The sequence below is a fragment of the Danio rerio genome, chromosome 18 (assembly GCF_049306965.1).
Source record: "Danio rerio strain Tuebingen ecotype United States chromosome 18, GRCz12tu, whole genome shotgun sequence".
NCBI classification, from domain to species: Eukaryota; Metazoa; Chordata; class Actinopteri; order Cypriniformes; family Danionidae; genus Danio; species Danio rerio.
The window spans coordinates 43867873-43894432 of NC_133193.1; the positions used below are offsets into that span (position 1 = coordinate 43867873).

At 37.3% G+C, this 26560-nt stretch overlaps 1 protein-coding gene across 3 annotated transcripts in view; it reads right to left on the reverse strand.

Moving 5' to 3' along the window:
* LOC101886500 (uncharacterized) overlaps nt 1-23603 on the reverse strand; it is a 49953-nt gene extending 26350 nt beyond the window's left edge. For all 3 annotated transcript variants that reach the window (XM_021467870.3, XM_073930044.1, XM_073930045.1), the window contains exons 1-4: nt 23300-23603; nt 18184-18336; nt 6246-6394; nt 2955-3095 (exon numbers count right to left, since the gene is read on the reverse strand). In XM_021467870.3, the coding sequence (XP_021323545.2) occupies nt 2955-3095; nt 6246-6394; nt 18184-18336; nt 23300-23470 (614 nt within the window). In that variant the 5' untranslated portion in view covers nt 23471-23603. The remainder of the gene's footprint in view (nt 1-2954; nt 3096-6245; nt 6395-18183; nt 18337-23299) is intronic.
* Nucleotides 23604-26560: the final 2957 nt, after the last annotated feature.

Genomic DNA, 26560 nt, shown 5'->3' on the forward strand with positions numbered 1-26560 from the left:
TACCTGAGCTCAAACTCCCCTCTCGCCTCGCAAACAGGAGGACGCCCTGGGCTCGAGGATCTTATGAGCTCATATGAGCTCTCTCCTGGGACAGCATGCCAAACAAGCTTTATAATCAATCATCAGTTAAGTGTGAACTCTTGAATATTAACTGTAAAAAATCTGTTTTTCCTCACTGTTGATTTTAATCAATTAACTAATATTTACTGTCTTTTTAGAAAAGGAACACAAAAGATGATGAAGAGCTCAAAAGACAAGTTCAATTTAACCCAACAGAACAGCTCTTGTCATTAAAACTTCAAAGCAGTTAAGATAAACTATCCGAGAACAGAACACAAAAGAGAACATAAATGGACGGAAGACTATGAAACTAAACGGAGACAGGTGAAGGTGATGTCATTACCTAATGATGGTGGAAAACAGAACAAAGCAAAACCAGCTCATACTCATTGCAATGATAAAATGACGCATGATGTCAAATTACTTCAGTTTTAAAGTTTCTTGGTGTCTTCAAGGAATAGTTCACCCCAAAATAAAAATAACTACATAATTTACCTACTCTCAAGTCTGTACTTACTCTCAAGCTCTTCCATGATGTATAATGGTGTTGGATAGTGGCTTTAATTTTAAGGATACAAAGTGGATAAATCCACAGTCAAACATCATATAACATCATCAGGGGGCCGATAGGGGGGGAAAGTTAGGACGATTCTAATGGCCCATGCCATTTTGGGAACAACCAGAACAACTCATATACACCCACCCTCGGTTCTTCATTTTCGTCCACTGCCTTCCCTAGAAATGTAGTAATAATAATGTTGCAAGTTGACAGTTTCTGTATGTACAATGAATTTTTCTATTTCTTCTGTTTCTAAGGCCTGCCTGTATGGATGGCCAGGTCCATTTATACTAAACTAGACATTTATCCGTAAGGCAGTTTTGATCCGAATTAGAAACAAACTATAATAATCTTTTTGGGAAATATAACAAGATCTTTTTTTTTTTTTATGCGAGTCATCCAACTGTGTTTAGAAAATATGGACGCTCGTAAAGTGAAATTAAAATTTTATCTTCCTAGGTGGGCCGCAGAGGTAGAGCTTGTATGAAAAACACAAAATACAGAGGTAGAGCTTGTATGAAAAACTTAAAATACACTTACATTTTGCTAGAATTTTCCTACAGTTGAAGTCAGAATTATTAGCCCCCCTTTGATTTTTTTTTTTTATATATTTCCCAAATAATGTTTAACAGGGCATGGTTATTTTTACAATATGTCTGATAATATTTTTTCTTCTGAAGAAAGTGTTATTTGTTTTGTTTCGGCTAGAATAAAAGCCGTTTATAATTTTTTTAACACCATTTTAAGGACAAAATAATTAGCCCCTTTAAGCTATATTTTGTTTAGACTGTCTATAGAACAAAGCATCATTATACAATAACTTCCCTAATTACCCTAACCTGCCTAGTTAACCTAATTAACCTAGTTAAGCATTTAAATGTCACTTTAAGCTGTATAGAAGTGTCTTGAAAAATATCTAATCAAATATTATTTACTGTCATTATGGCAAAGATAAAATAAATTAGTTATTGGAAATTAGTTATTAAAACTATTATGTTTAGAATTGTGTTAAAAAAATGTTCTCTCCAATAAACAGAAATTGGGGGAAAAAAATTAACAGGGCGGCTAATAATGCAGGGGAGCTAATAATTCTGACTTCAACTGTACTCCTTCATTTGTTGTGTGGTCATCAAAAATCTCTGTTTAAAAAACAATCAGGCACTTCCACTTATCACTATGACTCCAACCAAAAGAGAAGACACCCCTAGTGGAATTAATGGAAATGGAATTGGGCTTCACCAAAGCCTATAGTATACATATGATGTGTCACTTGTATAATTCTGAATGTAACAGTCAATATAACCGCTCTAGTGAAGGAAGGTACACCTCCTAGCAAAGGAGCCAATCATCGATTGCTATCCAGCAGGCACAATACATCATAAGATGTTAAAATTACACTGTAAAAAAACATATTTTTATAGTTTACCGTAAAATAACGGTCGTTAAATTACAGAAATTTACTGTAAAATAACAGAGGTTGAATTACAGAAATTTAAATTTAAGTAAATTTTGGTAATTTAATGTCAGCTAGTGATTTATTGAACTTATTGTTTTTTCTCTATCCCATTTGACTCTTTTTTCTGTCTCTCTTTCTAACTTTCCAAACACATAAAAGTCAAAAATATAAAACTAGGATGATATTTGAGTGTAGATCAGCAACATAAGAGCAACATAAAGAAAATCCACATTTTTTCTGAGATGATGCTGTTAACATATAAATTAAAATTTTGTTGTCATTTTCTCAGCCTCCTGTTGATCCAAACCTGGTTGAATTTCCTTCTTCTGTTTGCCACGAAAAAAGTTTTTCTGAAGAATGTTTGAAACTGGTATACACTGACTTTCAAAGATGATATTTTCCTATAATGGACATCTGCAAGCTTCTTCTTTTGTGATCAACAGAAGAAAAATCTCATAAAGGTTTGGATCCACTTGAGGATGAGTAAATGGTGGGTAAATATTCATTTTCAGGGTGAACTATCACCTTAATATGGCAGGAGCGAGGCATTGTTAGAATTCTTGGTATGTGTGGACAATCTCTGGCAGACTGAGTGCTGCGTGCTCTATGCACCGATGTCTGCCACAGTTGAATGTGTGCAGATGATCTACTGGATTGTCAAAATAGCTTCATTTTGTGAGGATCCACTCCCTTTTTCTCTTGAACCGCGTGGCCCATTAAGACACATAAGCAGCTGTAAGCAGTCATCAGCTAAAGCACACGTTTGTGAATTAATATGTGATGAAATGTTTCTGCAGAAGCTGACAGATCCCGGGAGTCAGAGCAGAGACTCATAGGTTAATGGGAAACATAAGCACCGGCGGTCATAACAATCCCTACCTCACAGGACCGTTGGTGAGGAGTGAAGCAAGCAGAGTTCCGCTCCATGAACCCAAACCACAATAACACAAACTCAGGGAACATATTTGTCCGGATCCCAAACCTCCACTCAGCAAACCTTTCAACCCTTCTTGTCCCACACTGAGAGAGAAACAGACAGACAGAGTGTAGAGGTCATTATTAAATCCTTTGAAAACACACTAAGGGTGAATTAAAAACGATTTAAATGGATGAAAAAATGTAAGCCTGAAGCAGTGAAATGATTTTTACCTCAAACAGTAGCATGGTATTGTACTCACACAGAACATGCTTTTGTGTTTAGTAATATGGGACACAAATGCAAGAAATAAATGCAAGGACTACATTACCTGACACAAGTCTGGTCGCCTATCCAAGTTTTAGAAATAACAAGTAATAACTTGACTTCTTGTTGATCATTTGGTAACAGAAGTGGCTTATATAAAAAGGCAAAGGACTCCACATTATGCTTATTATATCAAAATAAAATATGATCAGGCCTTAATTTTGAATTATTTAATTAGGACAGTAAGGTCTGACTTTGCTTAAAATTCTTGTATAACGTACAGTATTAAATATAAAGTCAGTGGAAGAAGGATTATTATTGTGTATGACTCCCATGAGCTTGGTGGACTGCATCCATACATCTCTGTAATGATATAAAGTCATCTGGAATGGCAAAGAAAGCGTTCTTGCAGGACTCAAGATTCATCTTCAATGTCTACTCCTTCATCGTACCCCAGACTCAATAATGTTCATTTCTGGCAACTAGGCTGGCCAATCCTGGAGCACCTTGACCTTCTTTGCTTTCAGGGACTTTGATGTGGAGGCTGAAGTATGAGAAGGAGTGCTATCCTGCTGAAGAATTTGCCCTCTCCTGTGGTTTGTAATGTAATGGGCAGCACAAATGCCTTGATATCTCAGGCTGTTGATGTTGCCATTCACTCTGCAGATCTCTCGCACAGCCCCATATTGAATGTAACTTCAAACCATGATTCTTCCTTCACCAAACTTGACTGATTTCTGTGAGAATCTTGGGTCCATGCAGGTTTTAATAAGTCTTCTGCAGTATTTGTGATGATTGGGATGCAGTTTAACAGATGATTCATTAGAAAAATCTAACTTCTGCCACTTTTCCAAGTGTTCAACTAGAAGCAAATTTTTCAGCAGAATGGCGCTCATACTTCAGCCTCCACGTTTAAGTTCTTAAAAGCAACGAGTGCTCCAGGATTGGCCTACTCAGTCACCAGACAATAACTTTATTGAGAATGTCTAGAGTATGATGGAGGAGGCATTAAAGATGAATCCAAAGAATCTTGATGAACTCTGGGTGTCCTGCAAGAACGCTTTCTTTGCCATTCCAGATGACTTTATTAATACGTTATTGCAGAGATGTTTGGATGCAGTCCTCCAAGCTCATGGGAGTCATACACAATATTAATTATTTTTCCACTGCAGCATGACTTTATATTTTTTATATTCTAGACTTTTGTCTAAGGAAAGTCAGACCTTACTGTCCTAATTAAATGATTAAAAATCAAGGCATGATCATATTTTATTTTGATAAAATAATCGTAATCTAGAGGCATTTGTCATTCCAACGCAATCTCACGGCAAATTCGTAACTTTTTCATTTAGTGGCTAATTCATATGATCTAATTCATACATTTTAGTACGATTTGCTCATCCCCCATTGACGGTTGGGTTTAGGGGTGGGGTTAGGTGCCATGCCTCCTTTTTAAAATCATATCATTTTATAGGACTGAACTCGTACGAATTAGGACGAATTAGCCACTAAACTGCCTAAACGTAAAATACTTACGTTTTCTCGTGAGATCAGGCTAGTCATTCATATGAGCCACTTCTGATATCAAATGATGTTTCTAAAACTTAAAGACCTTTTGTCAGGTAGTGTAGTTTATTGTTTTGGGATTCACAAGTGTTTTTCGTTTATTTAGGGTTGTGAAATGCATTATGAGACCGTTATCTCTGCTCAGGCAATTTTTAATAAAGTGAAATTTACTGACATTTTAGTAGTTTGAAATCATATAAATGTATAAGAAATAATATTTAGAGAAATAAGTCTGTAAAATAACAGAAGATGCACTGGCAGTTTATTACAAACTGTTTGTACCATAATATACAACGCCAACCCAGACAATATATCCCTTTAAACTATTAACAAAGTTCATAAAAGTAACTTTTTAAAACTTTTTGAGGATACAAGTTGTTGGAAGAAAGATTAAGGTCCCATAAAAGCCAAAAACTAAATTTAAAAACATGAATCACAAAATATGATATTTTTTACAGTGTAGCTCATCATTAAGTCTATTTATTTACTTACAATATGTAAATGTGTGTAAATACATTTTTATTAAGTTGCTCTTCTAATTTCAGTAATAATATTGAATAAAATGCAAATGTTTGGATGGTTTATGTACAGCATAATGTCGATTGTAAAGTAATATTTTCTGTCTTTTAATAATATATATTAAATGACTTACTTTGCTAACCAAACGGGTGGTTCTAATTGGATTTGGACTGTAAACCTTAAATAAAAATTAAAGGTATTATTATTTTAATTAATATTTTGGGGAGTTTTTACTCACTTTACTGTCAAAATCGAAAATCATTTCAAATTCTGTCCAGAAATGGCAAAAAATGTCCACTGATACTGGCTGGCCCTGCTCATAAACCATGTAAGGGTTTGTTTATTCAGTAAAACTCATGATCCTCACTAAGCTCACTTGTGAAAGTGATGTAGAGTGTGACAAAAAACAACAATGGATAGTCTTGATGAAATGCGAATATTCACAAGAGATGCAATTCAACACATGAGGGGGAAAAGGGTGGAAGTAGTAATGCATCTCGGCTGACAACTCATGATTGGATCCCTCAAATTGCATGTTTATACAAAGTTTATACAACATGGCCTGGAGCCGCACCAACACTGCACATTTTACAACATCCCCGTAATCCAACACACCTGACTCAGGTCATCACCTCATTAGTACAGTCTACAAGACCTGAAGTGGGTGTCAGACAATGGAGGCATGCTAAATGTGCAGTGCTGGGGGGAGATTCCAGGAATGTGGCTGAGAGCCACCGGGCCAGACAGTGTAAAACTTAATATACTGTACACCAGGGAACCGTGGGCCTCTGTTCTCTGTTAATGTCATTCCTAATCAAACACACCTGCCTGTAATTTTTTTAAGCAGTCCTGAAGATAAGGCTTAGATTAAGAATGGGGTACACAATCAGATGTCCACTTACAGTGTGTAGTCCAGACAGAGTGTGGTCAGGTAGCTTGTGGCTAAAGCTTTGCCCAATCTTTTCATTGACCATTCAGACAGTCTGCAGTCTAGCAGCTCCAGTAATCTGAAGGGATACACCGTTGTCCCCCGCCTCTCCATAAGAAAACACTATGTAAAAAAAAACATATACATAAACTTGTAGCTTATAACTCACAACTGTGACTTTTTTTTTAGAATTGTGAGTTTATATCTGCCAATTATAACTTTATATCTGATAATTGCAATGTTTTAATCTCAGAACTCTGACCTTTTTTCTGTGAATTGCAGTTTTTTATGTCACAGTTTTTTATTCTCAGAATTGTGAGTTTATATCTTAGAATTCTGACTTTTTTCCTAAAATTGTGTATATCTCGCAATTCTGACTTTCTGACTAAATTTTGACTTTTTAATCACAGAATTATAATTTCTTTCCCCCACAACTGGGAGATTATCTCACAATTCTAATTTGACTCACAATTGAGTCTTTTTATCTCAAAATTCATACTTTTTTTATCAGAATTACAATTTTATAATTTACAATTAAAAATATTTATCTCAGAATTCTAACCTTTTTCTCAGAATTGCAGGTTTTTAACTCACAGTTCTAACTCACAATTGGGACTATTTATCTCAGAATTCTGACTTTTTTTCAGGCTTGTGAGTTTATATTTTGCAATTCTTTTAATATTTTCAAGAGTTCACACTTAGCTAATGATCTATCAAAGCTTGTTTGGCATGCTGTCCCGGGAGACAGCCCCGAGCTCAAGGGATCCTCGAGCCCGGGGCTCCCCCCCGTTCGCAGAACTAGAGGGGAGCCTGAGCTCGGTGGATCTCAGAACTCCCCGACTGCGATAGCTAAGGGAACATCTGAGAAGGGGGCTAAAGCGTGCTTGGTTCTTAAGCGTGATGTATGTGTTTAGATGGTGGGAGGAAACTGGAGAGCGCGGGGAAAACCCACGCGAACACGGGGAGAACATACGAACTCCTCACAGAAACTCCCACCGGCTAGGCGAAACTAGGCCCGTGGTGTTCTTGCTGTGAGGCTCTCAGTGCTAACCACTGGGCCACCGTGCCGCCCAATCAATGTCAAGGAGGAGAATTGGGGAGGAAGGGGGGTTTCTTCCAAATGAAGATAACGTGGACTGAAAACTGTGGTTCTTTATAGTAGCTTAGGGCTCATATGATTGGAAGATAATGATTAGCTAATACGAGACCGGCCGTGATAAATCATAAGCACGTGATCCTCTCGAAATTAGTTTATAAACAAACTTCACTTAATGGCAGAATTCTGAATTCTTTCCCACATTTGGGGAGTTTATCTCGCAATTCTAACCTTGACCCACAATTGTGTGTTTTTATCTCAAAATTCTGACTTTTTTCGCAGAATTGCAAGTCTATATCTCCTAATTCTAACTTTATGGCTCGCAATTACAAATGTTAATCTCATAATCTGGACCTTTTTTCAGAATTACAGGTTTATATCTCACAGTTCTAACTTTGACTCACAATTGCAACTTTTTATTTCAATTGCGAGTTTATATCTTGCAATTTTTTAACTCTGATTTTTAAAACTGCCGTCGACACCAATAAAAGTGCAGATGAAAACCCAACTGTGTTGGGTTCCCATTGGTTTGCGTCTGGACCAAAAAGCAAACGCATGGCAGCCAACTGAAATGTTCAAAATTTCTTGTTCGCAATGGGCGACCAGAACTTCTGACATGTAAAGCGTAAACGAAGCAGCATTCAGTACCTTTATCACAGTTATCATGGTTCATTATGGTGATTTCTATGACTTTTCCAGGACTTTCAAGTCAATTTTCATGACCTAATGTTTCATGTAATGTCTACATATACACGATAAATTATAAAAAAAAAACAATAAACAGTTAAAATTGATTACAGCATATCATACAACTCTTAACAATCTCTTTAGGGTCAATTTATTTTTATATCTATGTAAAATAGATGATGCTTACACTGCACTAATTATGTGAGACCATGTGTTTGGCCAAGAAATAAAGTAAAAACAACTAACCTCCATTCCTGTTTACAAATATTTGTCAGACTAATTATAGATGATGTTTATAGTTTGTTAAACTATTAATAGTAGGTAAAACTACTTCTAAAGTAAAGCCGTGATCACACTGCACTTTTCTCTCCATAGACTTCCATTCATAGTCACACGAATGCGGCAGACCAGAAACGCAAGGGCGTGCAACAAGTTTCGCATTTTACTGCGTGAATTTTTACCTGCGACATCACGTCAGGTGATTGTGTAAGACCAATAGAAGATAATTTAAAATAAGAAATTTTAAATATGGAGCAATCGCTCACTTTTATTAACGTCTAATCATATTGTTTAATACCATAACTTTTCCCAGCGCCGTACGACAGAATTTTGCAAGCACAAGCTCTAGTAGGACTGCAGCTGAAGTCGCTTTGGACAAAAACGTCTGCCAAATGACTAATGTAAATATAATTTCCATGACTTTTCCAAAATTTTTCCAAAGCCTGGAAAATGCCATGTCAATATTCCATCACTTTTTCAGGTTTTCCATAAACCCTGGGTAATTGTCACTCACCACTAATAGAGTGTCACACCCCTGCAAATACATCTGATAATCTAATAATTGCAAATATCTGAGGAATTACAGCCGGCCATTTGTGTTCCTTTTTAACTTGAATTCTTTAATTGCTACGTCACTTCACTATGTCACACTCACACTCTGCTTATGTGCTGATTAACCAGTCAGAGCGCGCTCTTCAGTCTGACGCAGATTCGACATGCTGAATCGAGCCAACGAGAAACACAATGAGCAAGCGAGGAGTCGGACAGTACCCCTAACCTGATTTCATCAAGTAGAATATGTTCCTGGATCAGCATCTGTGTTGATCCACGAACATCATTCCAATCAGCCAACCGGAATTAAGGGATACGTTTACCATTTATGTCAACAAGGAACACAACGAGCCAACAAGGAGCCCCAGAAATTGGCCAACCAACTAGCTGGACGGAGCTGATCAAAGAAGCAGAACAGCCGGCTGTTGGCCTGGTATGTCCCGACCCTAACCTCTCATAATTCTGAGAAAAAATCCCAACAACCAGGCTTTTATAAATAACAGACCAGCATGTGATAAATGAATCATTCAATCACAATAGATGTGCTCAGAACAGTTGATCAGAATAGCTGGTCAGTATAATGGCTCAGTGTCACAGATGTAAACATGCTGTCTTCTTTTATGAGGGGAGTTCTCATCACAACTTGGACAACAGCTTTGTTTCCAGGTGGACCATTAAAGAATGATACACACAGAATTCAACCAATGATTCCAATGCTCCTAAAGTGTTTCATATTTTATATGCCTTATTTATTAGACATTTCAGTCAATTATGCAGTATACATGAAAGTTAATGAAAGTGAGCAAGTTATTAAATGCTGGGCTGTGAGGTGTTATTACAGAGATCAAAACTATTGCTCTTAACGAAACGGCTATGTGCAAATGCTATCAAACAATAAGAAAAGAGGGTTTTTCCAAACCGACATCTTTTTTAAACCCTAAACAAAACTCCCACCACGCCATTTCATGGATAAATACTGATTTACAACAAGCAAAAAAAGTCTCCTAGAATCTCAACAACAAACATGAAAACCTCTCATTGACTCTCAAGCACTTATTGTTATAACCCTTCGACCGGGACGTATAAATTTGTGTACATGCCATGGTGTATTTTAGGACTGTCCTAACATCATTAAAGAGCAGAACTTCAACAGCATACTTATCCTCCATAATGTTTTTCTAACATTCATAGTCTGCAGGTCTGAACTAAAATATGGCAGTGATTTTCACAGCATCAAAGCAATTCTAGAAGTAAATCACAGCCTTTAATTGGACATATTTTTCCGTTTTATATGAGCTGAAGTGTGAACATGTTGCCCCTGGAAGGGAATGAAATGGTTGTGCAGTAAGGTAATAAAAGCTTGTCAGTAGCCATAACATACAACCCATGGCAGCTTGCAATGTCTAAACTGGCCCTTTTTTTGTGGTTATACAGCTGTTGTTTAGGAAGTATAAAAGTTACATTTTCAGCCATCATTTTGCTAAATTGCACCCAAAATGTTGTACAGAGAAACTTGAGCATTTCTGTCTATCTCTAGTGTAGTTCAACAATTACAGTATGTCCCTAATTAATCTGTTGACCTAAAATAAACTTTTCCATCAGCACATATTTGTGTATTTTTAATTATTTAAGCATGCCATGTGTATGATTTTTTGATTTCAGGACTTGCCATATTTTTAGTTATTTCATTAGAACAAAATCACACAATGAATGTATTGGTAAATTTAGAAAATGTATAAGTTGGTTTAAAACTAAATGCTTACAAAAAGGACAAAATACCTTATAGAGTCACCGGCCACTTTATTAGGTACACCTTACTAGTATCTGGTTGGACCCCCTTGTGCCTTTCGAACTGCCTTAATCCTTCGTGGCATAGATTCATCAAGACACTGGAAATATTCCTTAGAGATTTTGGTCCACATTGACAAGGTAGCATCACAGAGTTTCTGCAGATTTGTCGGCTGCACATCCATGATGCGAATCTCCTGTTCCACCACATCCCAAAGGTGCTCTATTGGATTGAGTCTGGTGACTGTGGAGGCCATTTGAGTATAGTGAACTCATTGCCATGTTCAAGAAACCAGTCTGAGATGATTCACGCTTTATAATATGGAGTATTATCCTACTGGAAGTAGACATCAGAAGATGGGTACACTGTGGTCATAAAGGGATGGACATGGTCAGCAACAATACTCAGGTAGGTTGTGGCGTTGACACAATGCTCAATTGGTACTAATGGGCCCTAAATGTGCCAAGAAATCATCCCCCACACCATTACACGACCATCACCAGCCTGAACCATTGATACAAGGCAGGATGGGTCCATGCTTTCATGTTGCTGATGCCAAATTTCGAGCCAACCATCCGAATGTTGCAGCACAAATCGAGACTCAACAGACCAGGCAATGTTTTTCCAATCTTCCATTGTCCAATTTTGGTGCGAATTATAGCCTCGGTTTTCTGTTCTTAGCTGACAGGAGTGGCGCCCTGCTGTGTTCTTCTGCTGCTGTAGCCAATCAGCCTCACGGTTGGAGTGTTGTGTGTTCAGAGATGCTCTTCTGCATTCCTCGGTTGTAACAAGTGGTTTTTGAGTTACTGTTGCTATTCTATCAGCTGGAACCAGTCTGGCCATTCTCCTCTGACCTCTGGGATCAACAAGGCCGCTCCCTGAATATTTTCTCTTTTTTGGACTATTCTCTGTAAAGGCTAGAGATGGTTGTGCATGAAAATCCCAGTAGATCAGCAGTTTCTGAAATACTCAGACCAGCCCGTCTGGCACCAACAACCATGCCACGTTTACAGTTACTTAGATCATCTTTCTTCCCCATTCTGATGCTAGCTTTGAGCTGCAGCAGATCGTCTTGACCATGTCCATATGCCTAAATGCATTTAAGTTGCTGCCATGTGATTGGCTGATTAGAAATTTGCATTAACAAGTTGTTGGACAGGTGTACCTTATAAAGTGGCCATAGAGTGTATATCCACTTTGAAAAGTAACAAAATGTATAGTTTATGATGTACTGTCATCTCAAATTTTAATGTATTTTTATTGTGAAAGGAAACAGTGCTAAGTTATTTAGACATTTTTAAAGCTCATGTCCCTCAGTGGACCAAAAAATAAACTGAAAGTTCGCAAACTGACTTCAGGCTAAATGCTTTTGAATTTGCCTACATATTGTACAGTGCTCAACATGTATAAGTACACCTCACATAAATCTCTCATTTAAATGAATAATTTCTATAGAAAGCTTTACAATATTATATTTCTCCATACACATTAGATCAGTCAACACTGAAGCCAAATCTGGAGCTAATCTAACAAAATAACTTAGCAAACTTAACAAACTAGTAAATAACTTAAACTAGTAATTGAGAAAAATATCTGACAAAAAAATGAAAAGAGCAAATTTTAAGTGAAGCAAAACAATTAAAAAATTGTGTTGCAATTTTTTCCCAATATTTCACATGCATTTAATTGTATCATTGTTCTATTTCTTAAGATATTCGGAGACAAAAATATTATTTTAATAAATATATATCTTTAATAAATCTGATTTGTTCAAATGCATCAAAATACATTGCCTATATTCACTGAGAAACAAAAATATACATTTTCAAAGAGGTGTATGTTGAGCACTACATATAATGTACAGTATGTGAATAATAAAAACAATGTTTATGATGTCTCAAGCTGATTTGATGATTTTTTTTTAAAGAAATGAACTAGATTTGCTAAGACTTTTATTTCAGTATGTCGATGTACTCCAAACTTAAATGGAATATTGATTAGGGGGCAGAGCTTCTTTTTGCATGTCATTCCGTTGAAGCAATGTAATTGTAAAAGGGGCGTGGTTAAGAATATTGTAGCTCTTCAGTATGCTAACCTGCACAAATTAATTGCTCACCTAAAAAACAACAATGTGCACTATAAACATTAAAAATTTGACTTTACACTGACTTAAATATGTGTTATTGGAAGTTGAAGGGTGCTATTTGTATAAACTGCATCCCTTATGTTATATTACAAGCTCAAATTGATGTGATCGATGTTGTTCTATCTAAATCTGTGATCAGAAATAAAATCCCTCATTGGGCCAATAGAAAAAACATTTAAGATGTCTTCACAGTTGATGTTTATTGATAGATCTTCATACTAAATATATATTGTATTTTCATCCCTCATGTTGATTTGATGTATTTTAAATTAAGTTTATTTTGCGTGGTGCTGAAATGTACTATTTCTAAGGGCTTGGACTTCAGGATTGGTCATGCTATGCTTTTTTTAATTGATTAAGTGGTGAATGTACTTCTATTTACACTTAAGATTGGAAGTAACATTTGAGCTCTCGTCGGCCCTCTAAAAAAAGCTAAAAACATGCAAGTTAGCTTCAAAATAAATGTTAACATTACATACTGTATTACATGTCGTGTTTAAATAGTAAAAAAAAAAAAAAAGATGTATTGTCATTTCTCGGGTTTCTGTCTTACAGAAGTCATATATTTCTGGAAAAAAATAATCAAAAGATTTGGCAGAAGCTGAGTAAATGGCCTGGTTTTAATTAAGATTTCATGGATTTGACTGGCTGCCATAGCCTCAGAGAGAGTGGTTCTTGTTGGAAATACAGGCCAGTAGCTGGCTGCCAATGGACTATCCAACTAGAAAATAACCACTGCAGTGATAATAGGGCCTGTTTTGTGTATCCAAAACAAAACAGAAGTGTCTCGGAGGCATGATTTCCCTATCAAAACAATAGTTAGAATGGTTCTGGTTTAAGCAAAAATTCATAAAAAATGACACTTTGGCTATTGTGTACTATAAAGGGCCATGAAACCCCCATTTCAGCAGGATGTTTTCACATCTCTAGTTTGGAAAAAGTCAGGAAAGTGGGTGTGTCTAGCTTTGTTTGGGTGGGAGTGTCGGGGGAGGAAAAATGGGCAGGGTTTGAATAAAAATGGGCAGGGTTTGAACAAAAATGGGAGTTGCCATTTGGCCACACACTTCTGACCGAGTACAAACAAACACACACGCAGGGGAGACAGTGTGTTTAATGACGATGGGATGTTTGATACCGCACCTCGTATAAGAGAAAAAAGCCTCTGCATTTCTCTGTAACTCCCACAACAGTTGTGTTTCCCACAACTTTTGGCAACACGACGTGTGTTGTCTCTCTGCCGTCTGAACACTGTTTCAGGTACAGTCTAAGAAAGCTAGCATGCATATTAATTAAGTTGCAGCGCATTCATAATGGAGCACACTGATTGGTTTGAACCAAGCCATACTCATGAATGTATGCAATGAACTCAGAGACGTAATATGGGACGCCTTGGTACAGACGTCCAGTCCACACGCTGAAACATACGCTATTATCTCATGGCCATGACGCAGCTTCAAAAATTGGTTTCAAACCGGAAGTACGAATTTGCTCGAAATAACGCAAAAACAACCAATTTTCACTTTTTAGTGAGATTTATGTGTCCTAATAGTGTTTTTAGCAGTGTGGGACACATATACGACTGTCAACAGCTCAAAAAATGTGTTTTGGTGTTTCGTGACCCTTTAAACATGCTTGTTGCTCCAAAACCATGTGATTGTCCACCAAGGACTAGAGATTTTTTACAAATATTTAATGGAAACTGTAGCATTCAAGCATAAAAAAAATACTTGGTACTGGTTTTTGACTAAACTTAAAGATACAAAAAACATCCCAGCAGGAACAGGATGTCAACATGACTGATAGTGTACCCCATTGTCGGAGATGTTGCATTTTGTTTGGAAATGAAAATCGGAATGACATCAAAACCCAACGTCAGGCCGACGTCAATATCCAACGTCAGACAGATGATGTATTTTGGTTACTTTTCAATGCAACCTACAAACAACAAAATGTCACAGTCTAATAATGTTACAGCTTTATGTTGTGTGGACGTTACGTTATATGACGGCATACCTGATGAATAAATGTCAATATTTGATGTCAATTTGACGTTAGTTAAAGCTGTTGGCTTGACATTGGATTTGGTCAATTTCCAACACAACCTAAACGCAACAAAATAACAACGTCATTTCACGCCATTATTGGACGTCAAAATAACATTGTCGTTAGACGCTGGCAACCTAAATCTAACCCAATATTAACGTCTTATGCTGCATTCCCACCAGACGTGGAAGAAGCGTCAAGCGCATATGATTTACATGTTAAGTCAATGCAAAGACGCGAATAGACATCCTGCGAATGAGGTGGCATGAACGATGCGGTGCGAGTTGAGCATTTTGCAGCAGGCAAACAAAAGCCCTGCCCATGACGAGAATCCGCGTCTGATGCTCAGTGAATTTGACACACAGTTGAATCAAATTTTGGCACACAAATGAAGCGAGTAAACTCAAAATGTTCACGCCTCTATTTACGTGGGAATATCACGATTTATCCACGCGTGCCGCATCTGGTGTGAACACAGCATCATGATATTGTGTGTCTGCTGGGATGCTTTTTGACATATATTTACATCAGAACTTTACTGAAGAATGCTGTGCACTAAATGCGTTTATTCCATGGCTGTCTGGAGTACTTTATTCTGATTGGTCAGTCAAGATATTAAAACTGTTATTCCCAGATATCAACCACTGAAACTAATAATCTTAACTGACAGTGAATATGTTTACGTCACTGTTTTGACTGGCGCCATCTTGTGACTAAAAAAATACATAGGTTAGTGTACGCTCCATTCAACCTTTTTGTTTCTGTCAGATTTGCCTCTAGTTTAAAAGTTTATAAATTATTATGGCACAGAACAATGTTTGGGATCGGCTCTCTTTTAGATAGACTGGACAATAAGCGATAATCGTGCACCCATAGTCCAGCTGCTTTCAAGAGCTCAATATTTTTTTAATATATCCTTTTGTAAGCTGCTTTCGCTTTAATCATTCTTTGAAAAGATTATTAACATTATTAACATTAACCGTGTCGTCATCCTTTCATTATCACACACAGTGTTTTTTACCGGCTTTCTTTTGCTTGCAGTTATTTTTGTTAAAATGGTTTAATTATCATCCCTTACAATAACATTGCTATAATATGGGAATAACTCTCTGTTTATGTGTAGTTAACTGGTGATCTGGGACCTTTAGCCAGGACAGATTAGTGTGCATATTTTAGATACATAACAATAATTTTTTTTAAATCTCAAAATTTTTTTAAAGAAAAGTTTAAACAGTTGTAAAGAGTTTTTAAACAGTTATATTTTGCTTGTTTTGACACATTATTTAAAAATTGTGGCTAAGAAGTAATTATTTATTTATTTTTGGTGTGGAGATAAATTTGGCAAATCCTTAATTTTGAGCCCTGAAAAGTCATGTGAAATAAAAACTAATTGCAATGTGACACAACCCATTTGCTCATGCACATTGAGCAAGCTGATCCACAACACACACAAAAAGTCAAATGACTGAGAAGGCATGTGGACATAACACAAAATCTAAATTTAGTAATTTTAGCATGTCAAAGTCAAATTTGTGCAAAATATATTTTCCCAACAGCAAAATTGTGGCTGGTGAAAATGGTGAGTTTCTAGTAATGATGGTTAACTACAAGCCACAGTGGCTGGTAATCAAAAAAGTTAATGTCAAGCCCTGATTATAAGATTTGTAAAGGAGTCAAAACAACTCTCTACTAGCTGGGCTTCCAGCTAACTCTATCAAGCCTCTTCAACTGCTTCAGAATGCAGCAGCACGAGTGGTCTTCAATGAACCTAAACGAGCACATGTCACTCCGCTGCTAGTCCGTTTGCACTGGCTGCCAGTTGCTGCTCGCATCAAATTCAAAGCTCTGATGTTTGCCTACAAAGTGACTTCTGGCCTTGCTCCTTCTTATCTGCTCTCGCTTCTGCAGATCTATGTGCCCTCCAGAAACTTGCGTTCTGTGAATGAACGTCGCCTCGTGGTTCCATCCCAAAGAGGGAAGAAATCACTTTCGCGAACGCTCACGCTCACGCTCAATCTGCCCAGTTGGTGGAATAAACTCCCTAACTGCATCAGAACAGCAGAGTCACTCTCTACTTTCAAGAAACGACTAAAAACTCAACTATTTAGTCTCCACTTCACTTCCTAATCTGCAATTGCCTCTCTGAATATCACACTAACTGTACCAAAAAAAAAAATAAATACTAGTACTACTAATACTTCCCTTCTTAGACTTTACAGATCTGAAACTTGCCTATAGCACTTATTCATTGTAGCTCTTGGTTGTGTAAATTGCTTCCTTGTCCTCATTTGTAAGTCGCTTTGGATAAAAGCGTCTGCTAAATGACTAAATGTAAATGTAAGTGCTATGAATTAATCTGTTACACATAAACAACTCAAGTATCTTCTGCAAGAAGACTCTTTTTTTGTAAACCTATAATCCAAACAGGTAAAGTCAGTAAGAGTATAATTGACATTTCTGCCCTTATTATGGTCATATCTTAAAATAATGTCCTGTTTTGGTTTATTTAGGTCAGGGGTGCCCAAACTCGGTCCTGGAGGGCCGGTGTTCTGCAAAGCTTAGTTTCAATCCCAATCAGACACACCCAAGCTAGCTAATCAAGCTCAGTAGGCTTTCTAGAAACATCCTTGCAGGTGCTTTGAGGCAAGTTGGAGCTAAAATCTGCAGGGCACTGGACCTCCAGGACAGAGTTTGGGCAACCTTGATTTAGATACATTTGGTCAAATTCATATTTCAATAAAACCAAGTTTCAGTCAAGCTCAGATGGCAGCATTTATGCTTATTCAAATGAACTGCTGCACTCACACTAGTTTGTTTCAGTCAAAACAAACCAATCAAGTATAAAAACACCTATAAATTATGATGGAAGTCATCAAGAATAAATGATGTAAGAATTGACAGACACAAAAGAATGTGATTAATGGAAAGGGAGAGAGAGCGAGCAGGTGCTTTTAACACGTAAAGCCAAGATGTTTTGCAAGAGAATGCCGAGATGACAGAAAAAAAAATTCTGAGTTCTGGCACCTGAAATTGTTGTGTAATTCAAAACTCTTTCCAAGGCTAAGCTGATGTGGTGTTAAGATAAAACGTTAACAGTTATGGCTCATTACCGTTTACTGCTAAAATAAAGGACATGTCTCTAAGACAGATAACTATGAGTGATGTGGCTGAACCAATGTTTTTGTTTGCACGGGAAAGATTTCGTTTAAATTGCAGTAAGACTCTTGGCTGTCTATTTTCCTTGTGTGCTGGAACAAGCAACTTGAGACTAAATGATTTCCATGACTGCCAATCACAGAACTAGCATATAAAGTGCTCACCAGCTCAACTACATCTGTTTGCTTGAAAGACAGACTCCAGATATGGAATTCCTGCACATGTGTGTAGCGTTCATCTCGTATAGCCATTAAGAGTGGCTGAAGGCTGGGCAGAAGAGTATCTGAAGGCTCCAGTTCTGGAACTGACAGCGTTATCTATAGGGATTGAAGATGGACAAAAACAAAGAATTATTAATGAAATATCCAGCCATTGATTAACAGGTAAGTTTTTAATAAATATGTCAATGATCATGCGATTTTATTTTGCCCCAACGCCCTTGCCCCAACCAAATAATAAAATCCTAAACACACGCAGAATGATAAGTCTGTCAAGGATTGTAACATCAATTTCATGACAGACTAACAATAAATAAATTAATTAATACAACTTTTAAACACAAAAGCTAAAGATGGGGAAATCCCATTGGTTCCCACACATCATGAGACCAAACATCTCCAACATAGCCTAACTAACCTAACATCTTAAAAAATAGCCTCAATCTGAAAACGTAGCCCTATATACTTCTGAAATAGCGACTTACAGTATGTAGCCAGAGAAACATATGGCTGCATTTTGTCTTTACCAAACTGAATGTGAAATCCTCAGCTTTAAAATATTGCACACTTCTTTTTGATTGCCACCTGTCTATTAGTCCCAGCGATGTAGTGTTATTTCTCCAAACAAAGCTAATCATTGAAAATTAAATAAGTTCAAATATTGTATTTCATCAATGACAAAATAACATGCTGCTGCAAATCAGGGACATGAGCTTATTCATTTTCATTGTTTTAAAGAATTTTTAATTCGTAAAACTTTAAATTTTATTCTAAAACATGAAAAATTTATCTATGACCTCAAACCTGGCTATGGGCCTGACCACTTGGTAGCTAGCTAGTTTTTTTTTTTTTTTTTTTTTTGATCACATTATATAACTAAACAACTTTACTGTTTAATTTGTTTTTGTTTCTTACAAAAAACAAACATAACTAAAAAACACCGGCTGGCCTTACTTCAAGTTTTATCCTTAAACATGGAATTTTTTTGCAGAGGTGTAGACATCAATGGGCCTGTGCACTTGGTAGCTAGCTAGTTTTTATTTAGACTATGATTAAGACGACATAACTAGAAAACTTTTTATCTTTCTTTTTTTTATTATGTTTCCTTTTAGGGCTGCACAATATAAAAAAAATTACTATATTTTATTGTAATATATAATATAAATTATATATTTAAAATAATAATAATAATAATTCCTTACATGTATATAGTGCTTTTCTAGACACTCACAGTGCTTTACACATTCATTTTTTTATGGAGATTCACAACCAATGTGCAGCATCCACAGCCATATTGACCAAATAATCACCACACACGAGCTGATTGGTGGAGATGAAGCCAATTATGATATGAGGATGGTTAGGAGGCCATGATGGACAGCGGGAAAATTTGGCTAGGATGCCAGGGTTAAACCCCTACTCTTTTTCAAAGGACATCCTAGGATTTTTAAGGACCACAGAGAGTCAGGACCTTGCTTTAATGTCTCATTTGAAAGATGGCGCTCAGTGAACAGTTTAGAGTCCCATCAATATACTGGCGTGTTAGGATCCACACGACCACAGGTTGAGCAACCCTGCGAGGCTAAGAAAAATGCTTTTATTACCTTATTTTCTCTCATTTCCAGTCCAAATATAAAAAATTCTTAGAGCAAACAAAAATATTGTTTTGTTTTCACCATCAGAAGAAATTAGTCAAAATTTAAAGTGTTTCCTCTTAAAACAAGCTAAAGTATCTGTCAGTGGGGTAAGTGAAATACTTTTGTCTTCGCTTTAAAATGTAGATATTTGTACTAGAAACAAGAGAAAAATTCGAGGTGAGATTTTGTTTTGTATAAATCATAATAAATGTATAAATACAGTGATTAAATGCAATTCTGTAGCTCCTGCTTAACTATAATTCAGACTCAACATTGAACATTACAATGCATTTTACAATGTGTTTTGACCCTGCCTTGTGTTATCGCTTTGATTTATTGCTGCCTGTACTGACCATTCGCCTGTTCTTCAAGCACAATTTGGGATTGCTCTGCATGTACCTGTTTGACCCTGTTGACCGTTGCATGTCTTTTCATTCTCCTAAAGAACCTGCATTTGGATACGCACTCCTTTGTCCAGCGTCCCCTCACATAACAGATATATTGTGTTGCCTACTTCCTTTGCAAGGAAGTGAAGCCTGATATCAGTGTACTGTAGCTGTCTAATGATATATCATAGTTGTCATATGGTTCCAGGTTGAACAATGTGTTCAAGTTCCTTGAATGCAGGGCCACCATGGAGTTCTTGAATGTGTGTTGCTTAAAAATGCTGTCCATCTTGGGATAAGCCTGATGACTAAGTGCTGTTGAATGCACCTCTTTGCTGTGTTCCAGACTGATGGACACGCTCTGATGACCTGATAAGTCCCCCTCGGGACTTCATCTCAGTGAAGGTGTGTCCAAGCTCTTCTTGTGAAAATACGGCACTCCAGTGATTCTTCACAGCTGTTCTAACTATAAATCCAGCTACTAACTGAAATGGCTTGGGATGTATGTTTCTGTGTTCTCTTCTGTTTCAGGATGTGTGTTGTTTGCTTTGCCAAAATGGCAACACAGTATCAGGTGTTGCCTTTAGTACCACTGCTTTCGATGGCATGTCTTACTACTGTTCTCTTGAATTCTGACTTAAATTGCCCTACCTTTAGATTAAAGCTACATCCATTAGCTGAATGGCAGCTTAAAGTCAGCAAGTACTGTAACTAGGTGTTGGTGCTTCCACATACACTCACTGGACACTTTATTAGGTACACCTGTCCAACTGCTCGTTAATGCAAATTTTTAATCAGCCAATCACATGGCAGCAACTCAATGCATTTAGGCATCTAAACATGGGCTGCGTCCAAAACCACCTACTACTCAGTAGGTACTGCATTTGAATTTAAACATACTAATCGGCCGTAAAAAAAAGTATGTTCTACACAGTATGAATGTGAGAAGTATGAATGGAATTTGGACGTACTACATCTGCCATTTTGTCATGGTCACATGACCTACCTGCGTCAGTTGCGTCGCTTCACTCTTATTCATGAATTCTTTCTCAGGGCATAATGGGATAGCGCAGCGTGCATGGGATGGGCACTTCAGAATCTCGCCGGAAGTAGTAAGTCATCCGGGTACTTCTCGAATACTGATTTTCGAATTCTATGAATTCAGACATGCTGCTCGGCCTGCATACTGATTTTATCGAACTATATAATATGGAAGTATGCGTTTTGGATGCAACCATGATCAAGATGATCTGCTGCAGTTCAAACTGAGCATCAGAATGGGCAAGAAAGATCATTTACGTGACTTTGATTGAGACGTGGTTGTTGGTGCCAGATGGACTATTCTGAGTATTTCAGAAGCTGCTGATTTACTGGGATTTTCACGCGCAACCATCTCCAGCTTTTACAGAGAATGGTCAGAAAAAGAGAAAATATCCAGTGGGGGAAGTTATGTTGACACAAATGCCTTGTTGATGCCAAAGGTCAGAGGAGAATGGTCAGACTGGTTCTAGCTGACAGAAAGGCAACAGTAACTCAAACTAAACTAACTCAAACTTAAGTAGAAGATGGAAAAAATGTTGCCTGGTCTGTTAAGTCTTGATTTCTGCTGCGACATTCGGATTGTAGGGTCAGAATTTGGCATCAACAACATGAAAGCATTCATCCATCCTGCCTGAATGGTTCAGGCTGTTGGTGGTGTAATGGTGTGGGGGATGTTTTCTTGGCACACTTTGGGCCCATTAGCACCAATTTAGCTTTGAGTCAATGCTACAACCTAAGTATTGATGCTGACCATGTCCATCCCTTTATGACCAAAGAGTACACTGTAAAAATTAGTTTGTTTGTTTTTCCGGCAGGAAAAATAGCAAAATAATGGCTGTTAAGTTACAGACATTTACCGTAAAATAACAGATAGCAAATTACAGAAATTTACTGGAAATTTAAATTTAAGAAAATTTCTGTAATTTAAAGTCTGTTATTTTACGGTAAATGTCTGTAATTTAATGGCCATTATTTTACTTTTTCCAGCACCCTATATAGCTGCCAACAATATACAATAATAGATTTTTTTTTCTGATGGTTACTTCCACCAGGATAATCTGCCATGTAAAAAAGTGCCAATAATCTCAGACTGGTTTCTTGAACATGACAATACGTTTTCTTGCCTGTTGCCATAAGGCATCCATTAATCCCTCCTTCAGTTGTGGACTTTTGAATCCCTTAGAAATAGGATTTCTGGAGTTCATCAAATGAAAATGTCAGTCAAAAATTTCCAAGAATTTGCAAACTGGGGAGCTGCGGGTGTTTCCCACATGAGAGATATGCCACACTCAAGCTTATGGTCGAAACAGCAGGGTTTACCTAAATTTTTAACCTGCCTATATGCTGCGCTTTATCTTTTTGCAGACTGTTTTTTTTTCAGAGGTTGACACTATTTGTCTTTATATGGAATAGTACGTTTAAAACAATTAAACATTTAACTCCTTATTCTCATGGAAACTGGAAAACAATGAATCTTTTGCAATAAAATATTGCTGTCTTTATGTTAGGCCAACTAGCTTGTCAAATTAGGAAAACTATCAATTTAATTTAATTAGCAAAAATATAATAATAAAAAGATAACACTATACATATTCCAATATTTTCAACATTTTATAAATTCACTTTTCATTTAGAAATCTATAATGTTTAAAACTATTATATAATGCTTTCATTAACAAGCTTATTATTTTAATGACGTGATTTAGGATTGTGCAAAAGAAAAATAAGCAGGGGAAATCGCTTTTGGCTTCTTGCTATTTTTTTCTCTTTGTTTTGGTTTTCTGTTCCACAATAGAAAGAAAGGTCGGTCTGGAACGTCATGTCAAACTAATTAATTTATAACAAACATTTATTTTTGGGGGTGAACTAACGTTACTCCATATTTATTCGTGCAGCTTTCTACAGCTTATTGAACTGATTAGCAGGCTTAATCGTTTTGAAAATAACCGTTCAGTTTCCATCTTGTTTTTTTATTATCAGTTTCACTGTGTAAAGTACCTTCCTGAGAGGTTGCTGTGTGTCGATATGGTGAAGGATGTCCAGTTTGAGCTCCGCACTGGGGCTGCTGTTGGTCTGCAGGCAGTGATGCTCGTATCTCCCCAAGAGCGCGCTGAGTTGCTGCGCCGCTTCACTCGACGCTCCTCCACCAGCAGACTGAGCCTTTCGCATTGTGAGACTTATTAAAAAACGAGAGAGTTAATAAATTTATTCATTAAAACACTATGTTAGATTGACTCCTGACGAACTAAAAGCATGTAAAGTTATACATGCTCGTTGACAACTTTGTTAGCGACTCTCCACTGTTACTGTAGCAACAGCAAAATGTCAACAACACTTGTCAAGTTAGATCCTCCCTCGCGCCAATAGAAGTTGCTCATGAAATACAAAAAGAAAGAGAAGAACATGTCAGGCGAATCAGTGGTTAGCACTGTCGTCTCATAGCAAGAAAGTCGCCAGTTCGAGTTTCTGTGTTCTGTGCTCCGGTTTACCCCCACAGTCCAAACGTAAAGACATGTAATGTTAGTGTAGGTGAATTTATTTACCGTAGTGTATGAATGTGTGTGAATTAGTGTGTATGTTTGCTTGTGATGGATTACAGCTGGTAGGGCATCCTCTGCATAAAATAAGCTGGATAAGTTGTTCATTCCGCTGTGGTGACCCCTAATAAATAAGGGGACTAAACTGAAAGAAAATGAATAAATAAATGAAAGAACATGTAAAGTCCCTGAGTTTGTTAAAGCCAAACAGCACATAATACTGATTCAAAGAACAATAAAGAAAGAAAGAGATTAATGCAAATAATTAAACAAACAAAAACAGGGCATAAAAAAATTTGATGAATAAATAAATTAAATGAAAAAGAAATCAAATGAAATCGATATAAACTCAACCCCCAAAATATCCAGAAATAAATGTTATTAAAGGGATAAAAATGCAAATAAATGAAAATTTTATTAAAAATTTATTCAAAAATTTAAATTCTATGATGTTTAATTCATTATTAAGCCTACTCAGACCAGCCTGGTTTTAGAGGTGTTTTGGCCATTTCCAGGCTGGTTTCCAGCCATTTCCAGCCTGGTCTTAGCTGGTCAGGCTGGAAAATGACCAGCCATTTCCAGCCTGGTCTTAGCTGGTCAGGCTGGAAAATGACCAGCCAAATCCAGCTAAAACCGGCTTGACCAGCCTGGTTTAAGTTGGATATAGCTGGTTTTGACTGGACTCCCAGCTTGGCTAGGGTGATCAAGCTGGTCTTAGCTGGTCATCTCCCAGCCTGACCAGCTAAGACCAGGCTGGAAATGCCTGGAAACCAGCCTGGAAGTGGCCAAAACCCCTCTAAAACCAGCCTAGTCGACCAGCTAAAACCAGCCAACCAGCCTAGGTTGGTTGAAGCTGGATTTTTCAGCAGGGATATATATATATATATATATATATATATATATATATATATATATAATTATTTCATATATTGAATAAATGAAATAATTTACACTGAATGTGGGCATTGCTCTGTGTATTACATTCGATCAGAACTAATGATTGTTCAGTGTAAACTTTTAATTTTGTCATGAATTTTCTTTGGGTTGATCATAGCCTTTTCTGTGAAACTTTGAAAGAGATTACCCTACACATCATAGGGTAAGTCACTTGGGAGTCAGGATACTACAAAACAACCAAACAAAATCATCAATGACATTATTCTGTGTTAAGATTTATAAATAAGGCCTGTTTTTTCTATATATGTTGATTTAATTAAATTCAGTATATTGTTAAGACAGACTTTAAAACATTATCTGTCTCGCATTTTTGAGCTTGGTCAGCAAAAATGGGCCAGTCAAACTTATTCATTCAGTCATTCATTCATTTTCTTTCTCTTTTTCTGGAGCCGGATAGCGAGGGCAGCGGCCTCAGGAGAGAACCCCAAGGTTCTCTCTCCCTAGACACTTCTCTTCCAGGGGTTATTCCAAGACATTCCTAGGCCAGCCAAGAGACATAGTCAACCCAGACTCATTCGGATTATGTACTGCTATATATATTTCTGGAGAGCGCCAAATGGGTCCCAGGAGGTACGTTCTTTGAAGTTTCTGTTTTTGCGAATCTACCAGAGGCTGCTGTCTACACTTTTTCAGATCTGATATTTCTCTTGCGAGTGCCATTAGTGCCTGCTATTCTCACATAAATCCACCAGAGGCTGCTGTCGATTGAATGACTGACTGACTGATCGACTGACCCACCCTCCTCCTTCCCTAAACCCAACTAATAGTGTTTTCAAAAGCACTAATTGACCTGCCCACCCACAACAGAAATATTTTTAGGGGACCCAAAAACATGACGGACCCTGCTGAGAAATGGATGTGTTCTTATGTCATGTAGTCAGGATATAAAAATAAACGAAAAACAACCCACCTTTCAAAGACCACCAATCACTTCACTGAGCAACAGTCACGGCATAATAACACATATCTCAGCAGGGGTCTCCTCTGGCCAAACTTCTTGTGCAGAGCTGCAGTCTTGGCGCTGGAGGCTGGAGAACGCTAGATGTCCATCATGGAGATGCTGCAGGTGTGAGTAGGTCATCGGTGGGTATTCAGGCTGGCCCACGAGATTAATACGAAGACTTGCCTACACTGAGTCTTTCAAAGGAATTAGTCTCATAGTCACCGCTCCTCCATGACTGCCACAGCATCTGCTCAGGATACGACCTGGTCCAGGATTATGGATACCTTAGCACAGTGGTTCTCAAAGTGGGGGTCGGGACCCCCTGGGGGGTCGCGGGACAATGACAAGGGGTCGCTTGGTGATATCCAAAACTCAAATAAATTTTATTAAACTATTAGAATTACCATATTTTATTCATAACCGACAGAATATAGTTAATAGTTGCATTAAAGTAACAGCAACATAAAAATAACAATCAGTCATCAGCCTTTAATTTTAAAAGCAAAATGTAATTAAATCCATAAATTACTTTAAAAAACATTATATGGCTAATAGACTATTGCATTTTTGTGTTGTCAATAAGCTCATGTTTATATTTGCCTATAGTTGTGTCTGCAACGTTTACATATTTACAGTACAACCACCTTGAAAAATAGGGGGTCGCGAGCCAGTGATATGATTATTTTTGGGGTCGCGGCCTGAAAAGTTTGGGAACCCCTGCCTTAGCATGATCTTTTCTTCTTCCATTGTATTATAATTACTAACTGTACTGTCTATCCCTGGTGAATGTTACGTGATGTGGTGATTTTGCACAGGAGGCTT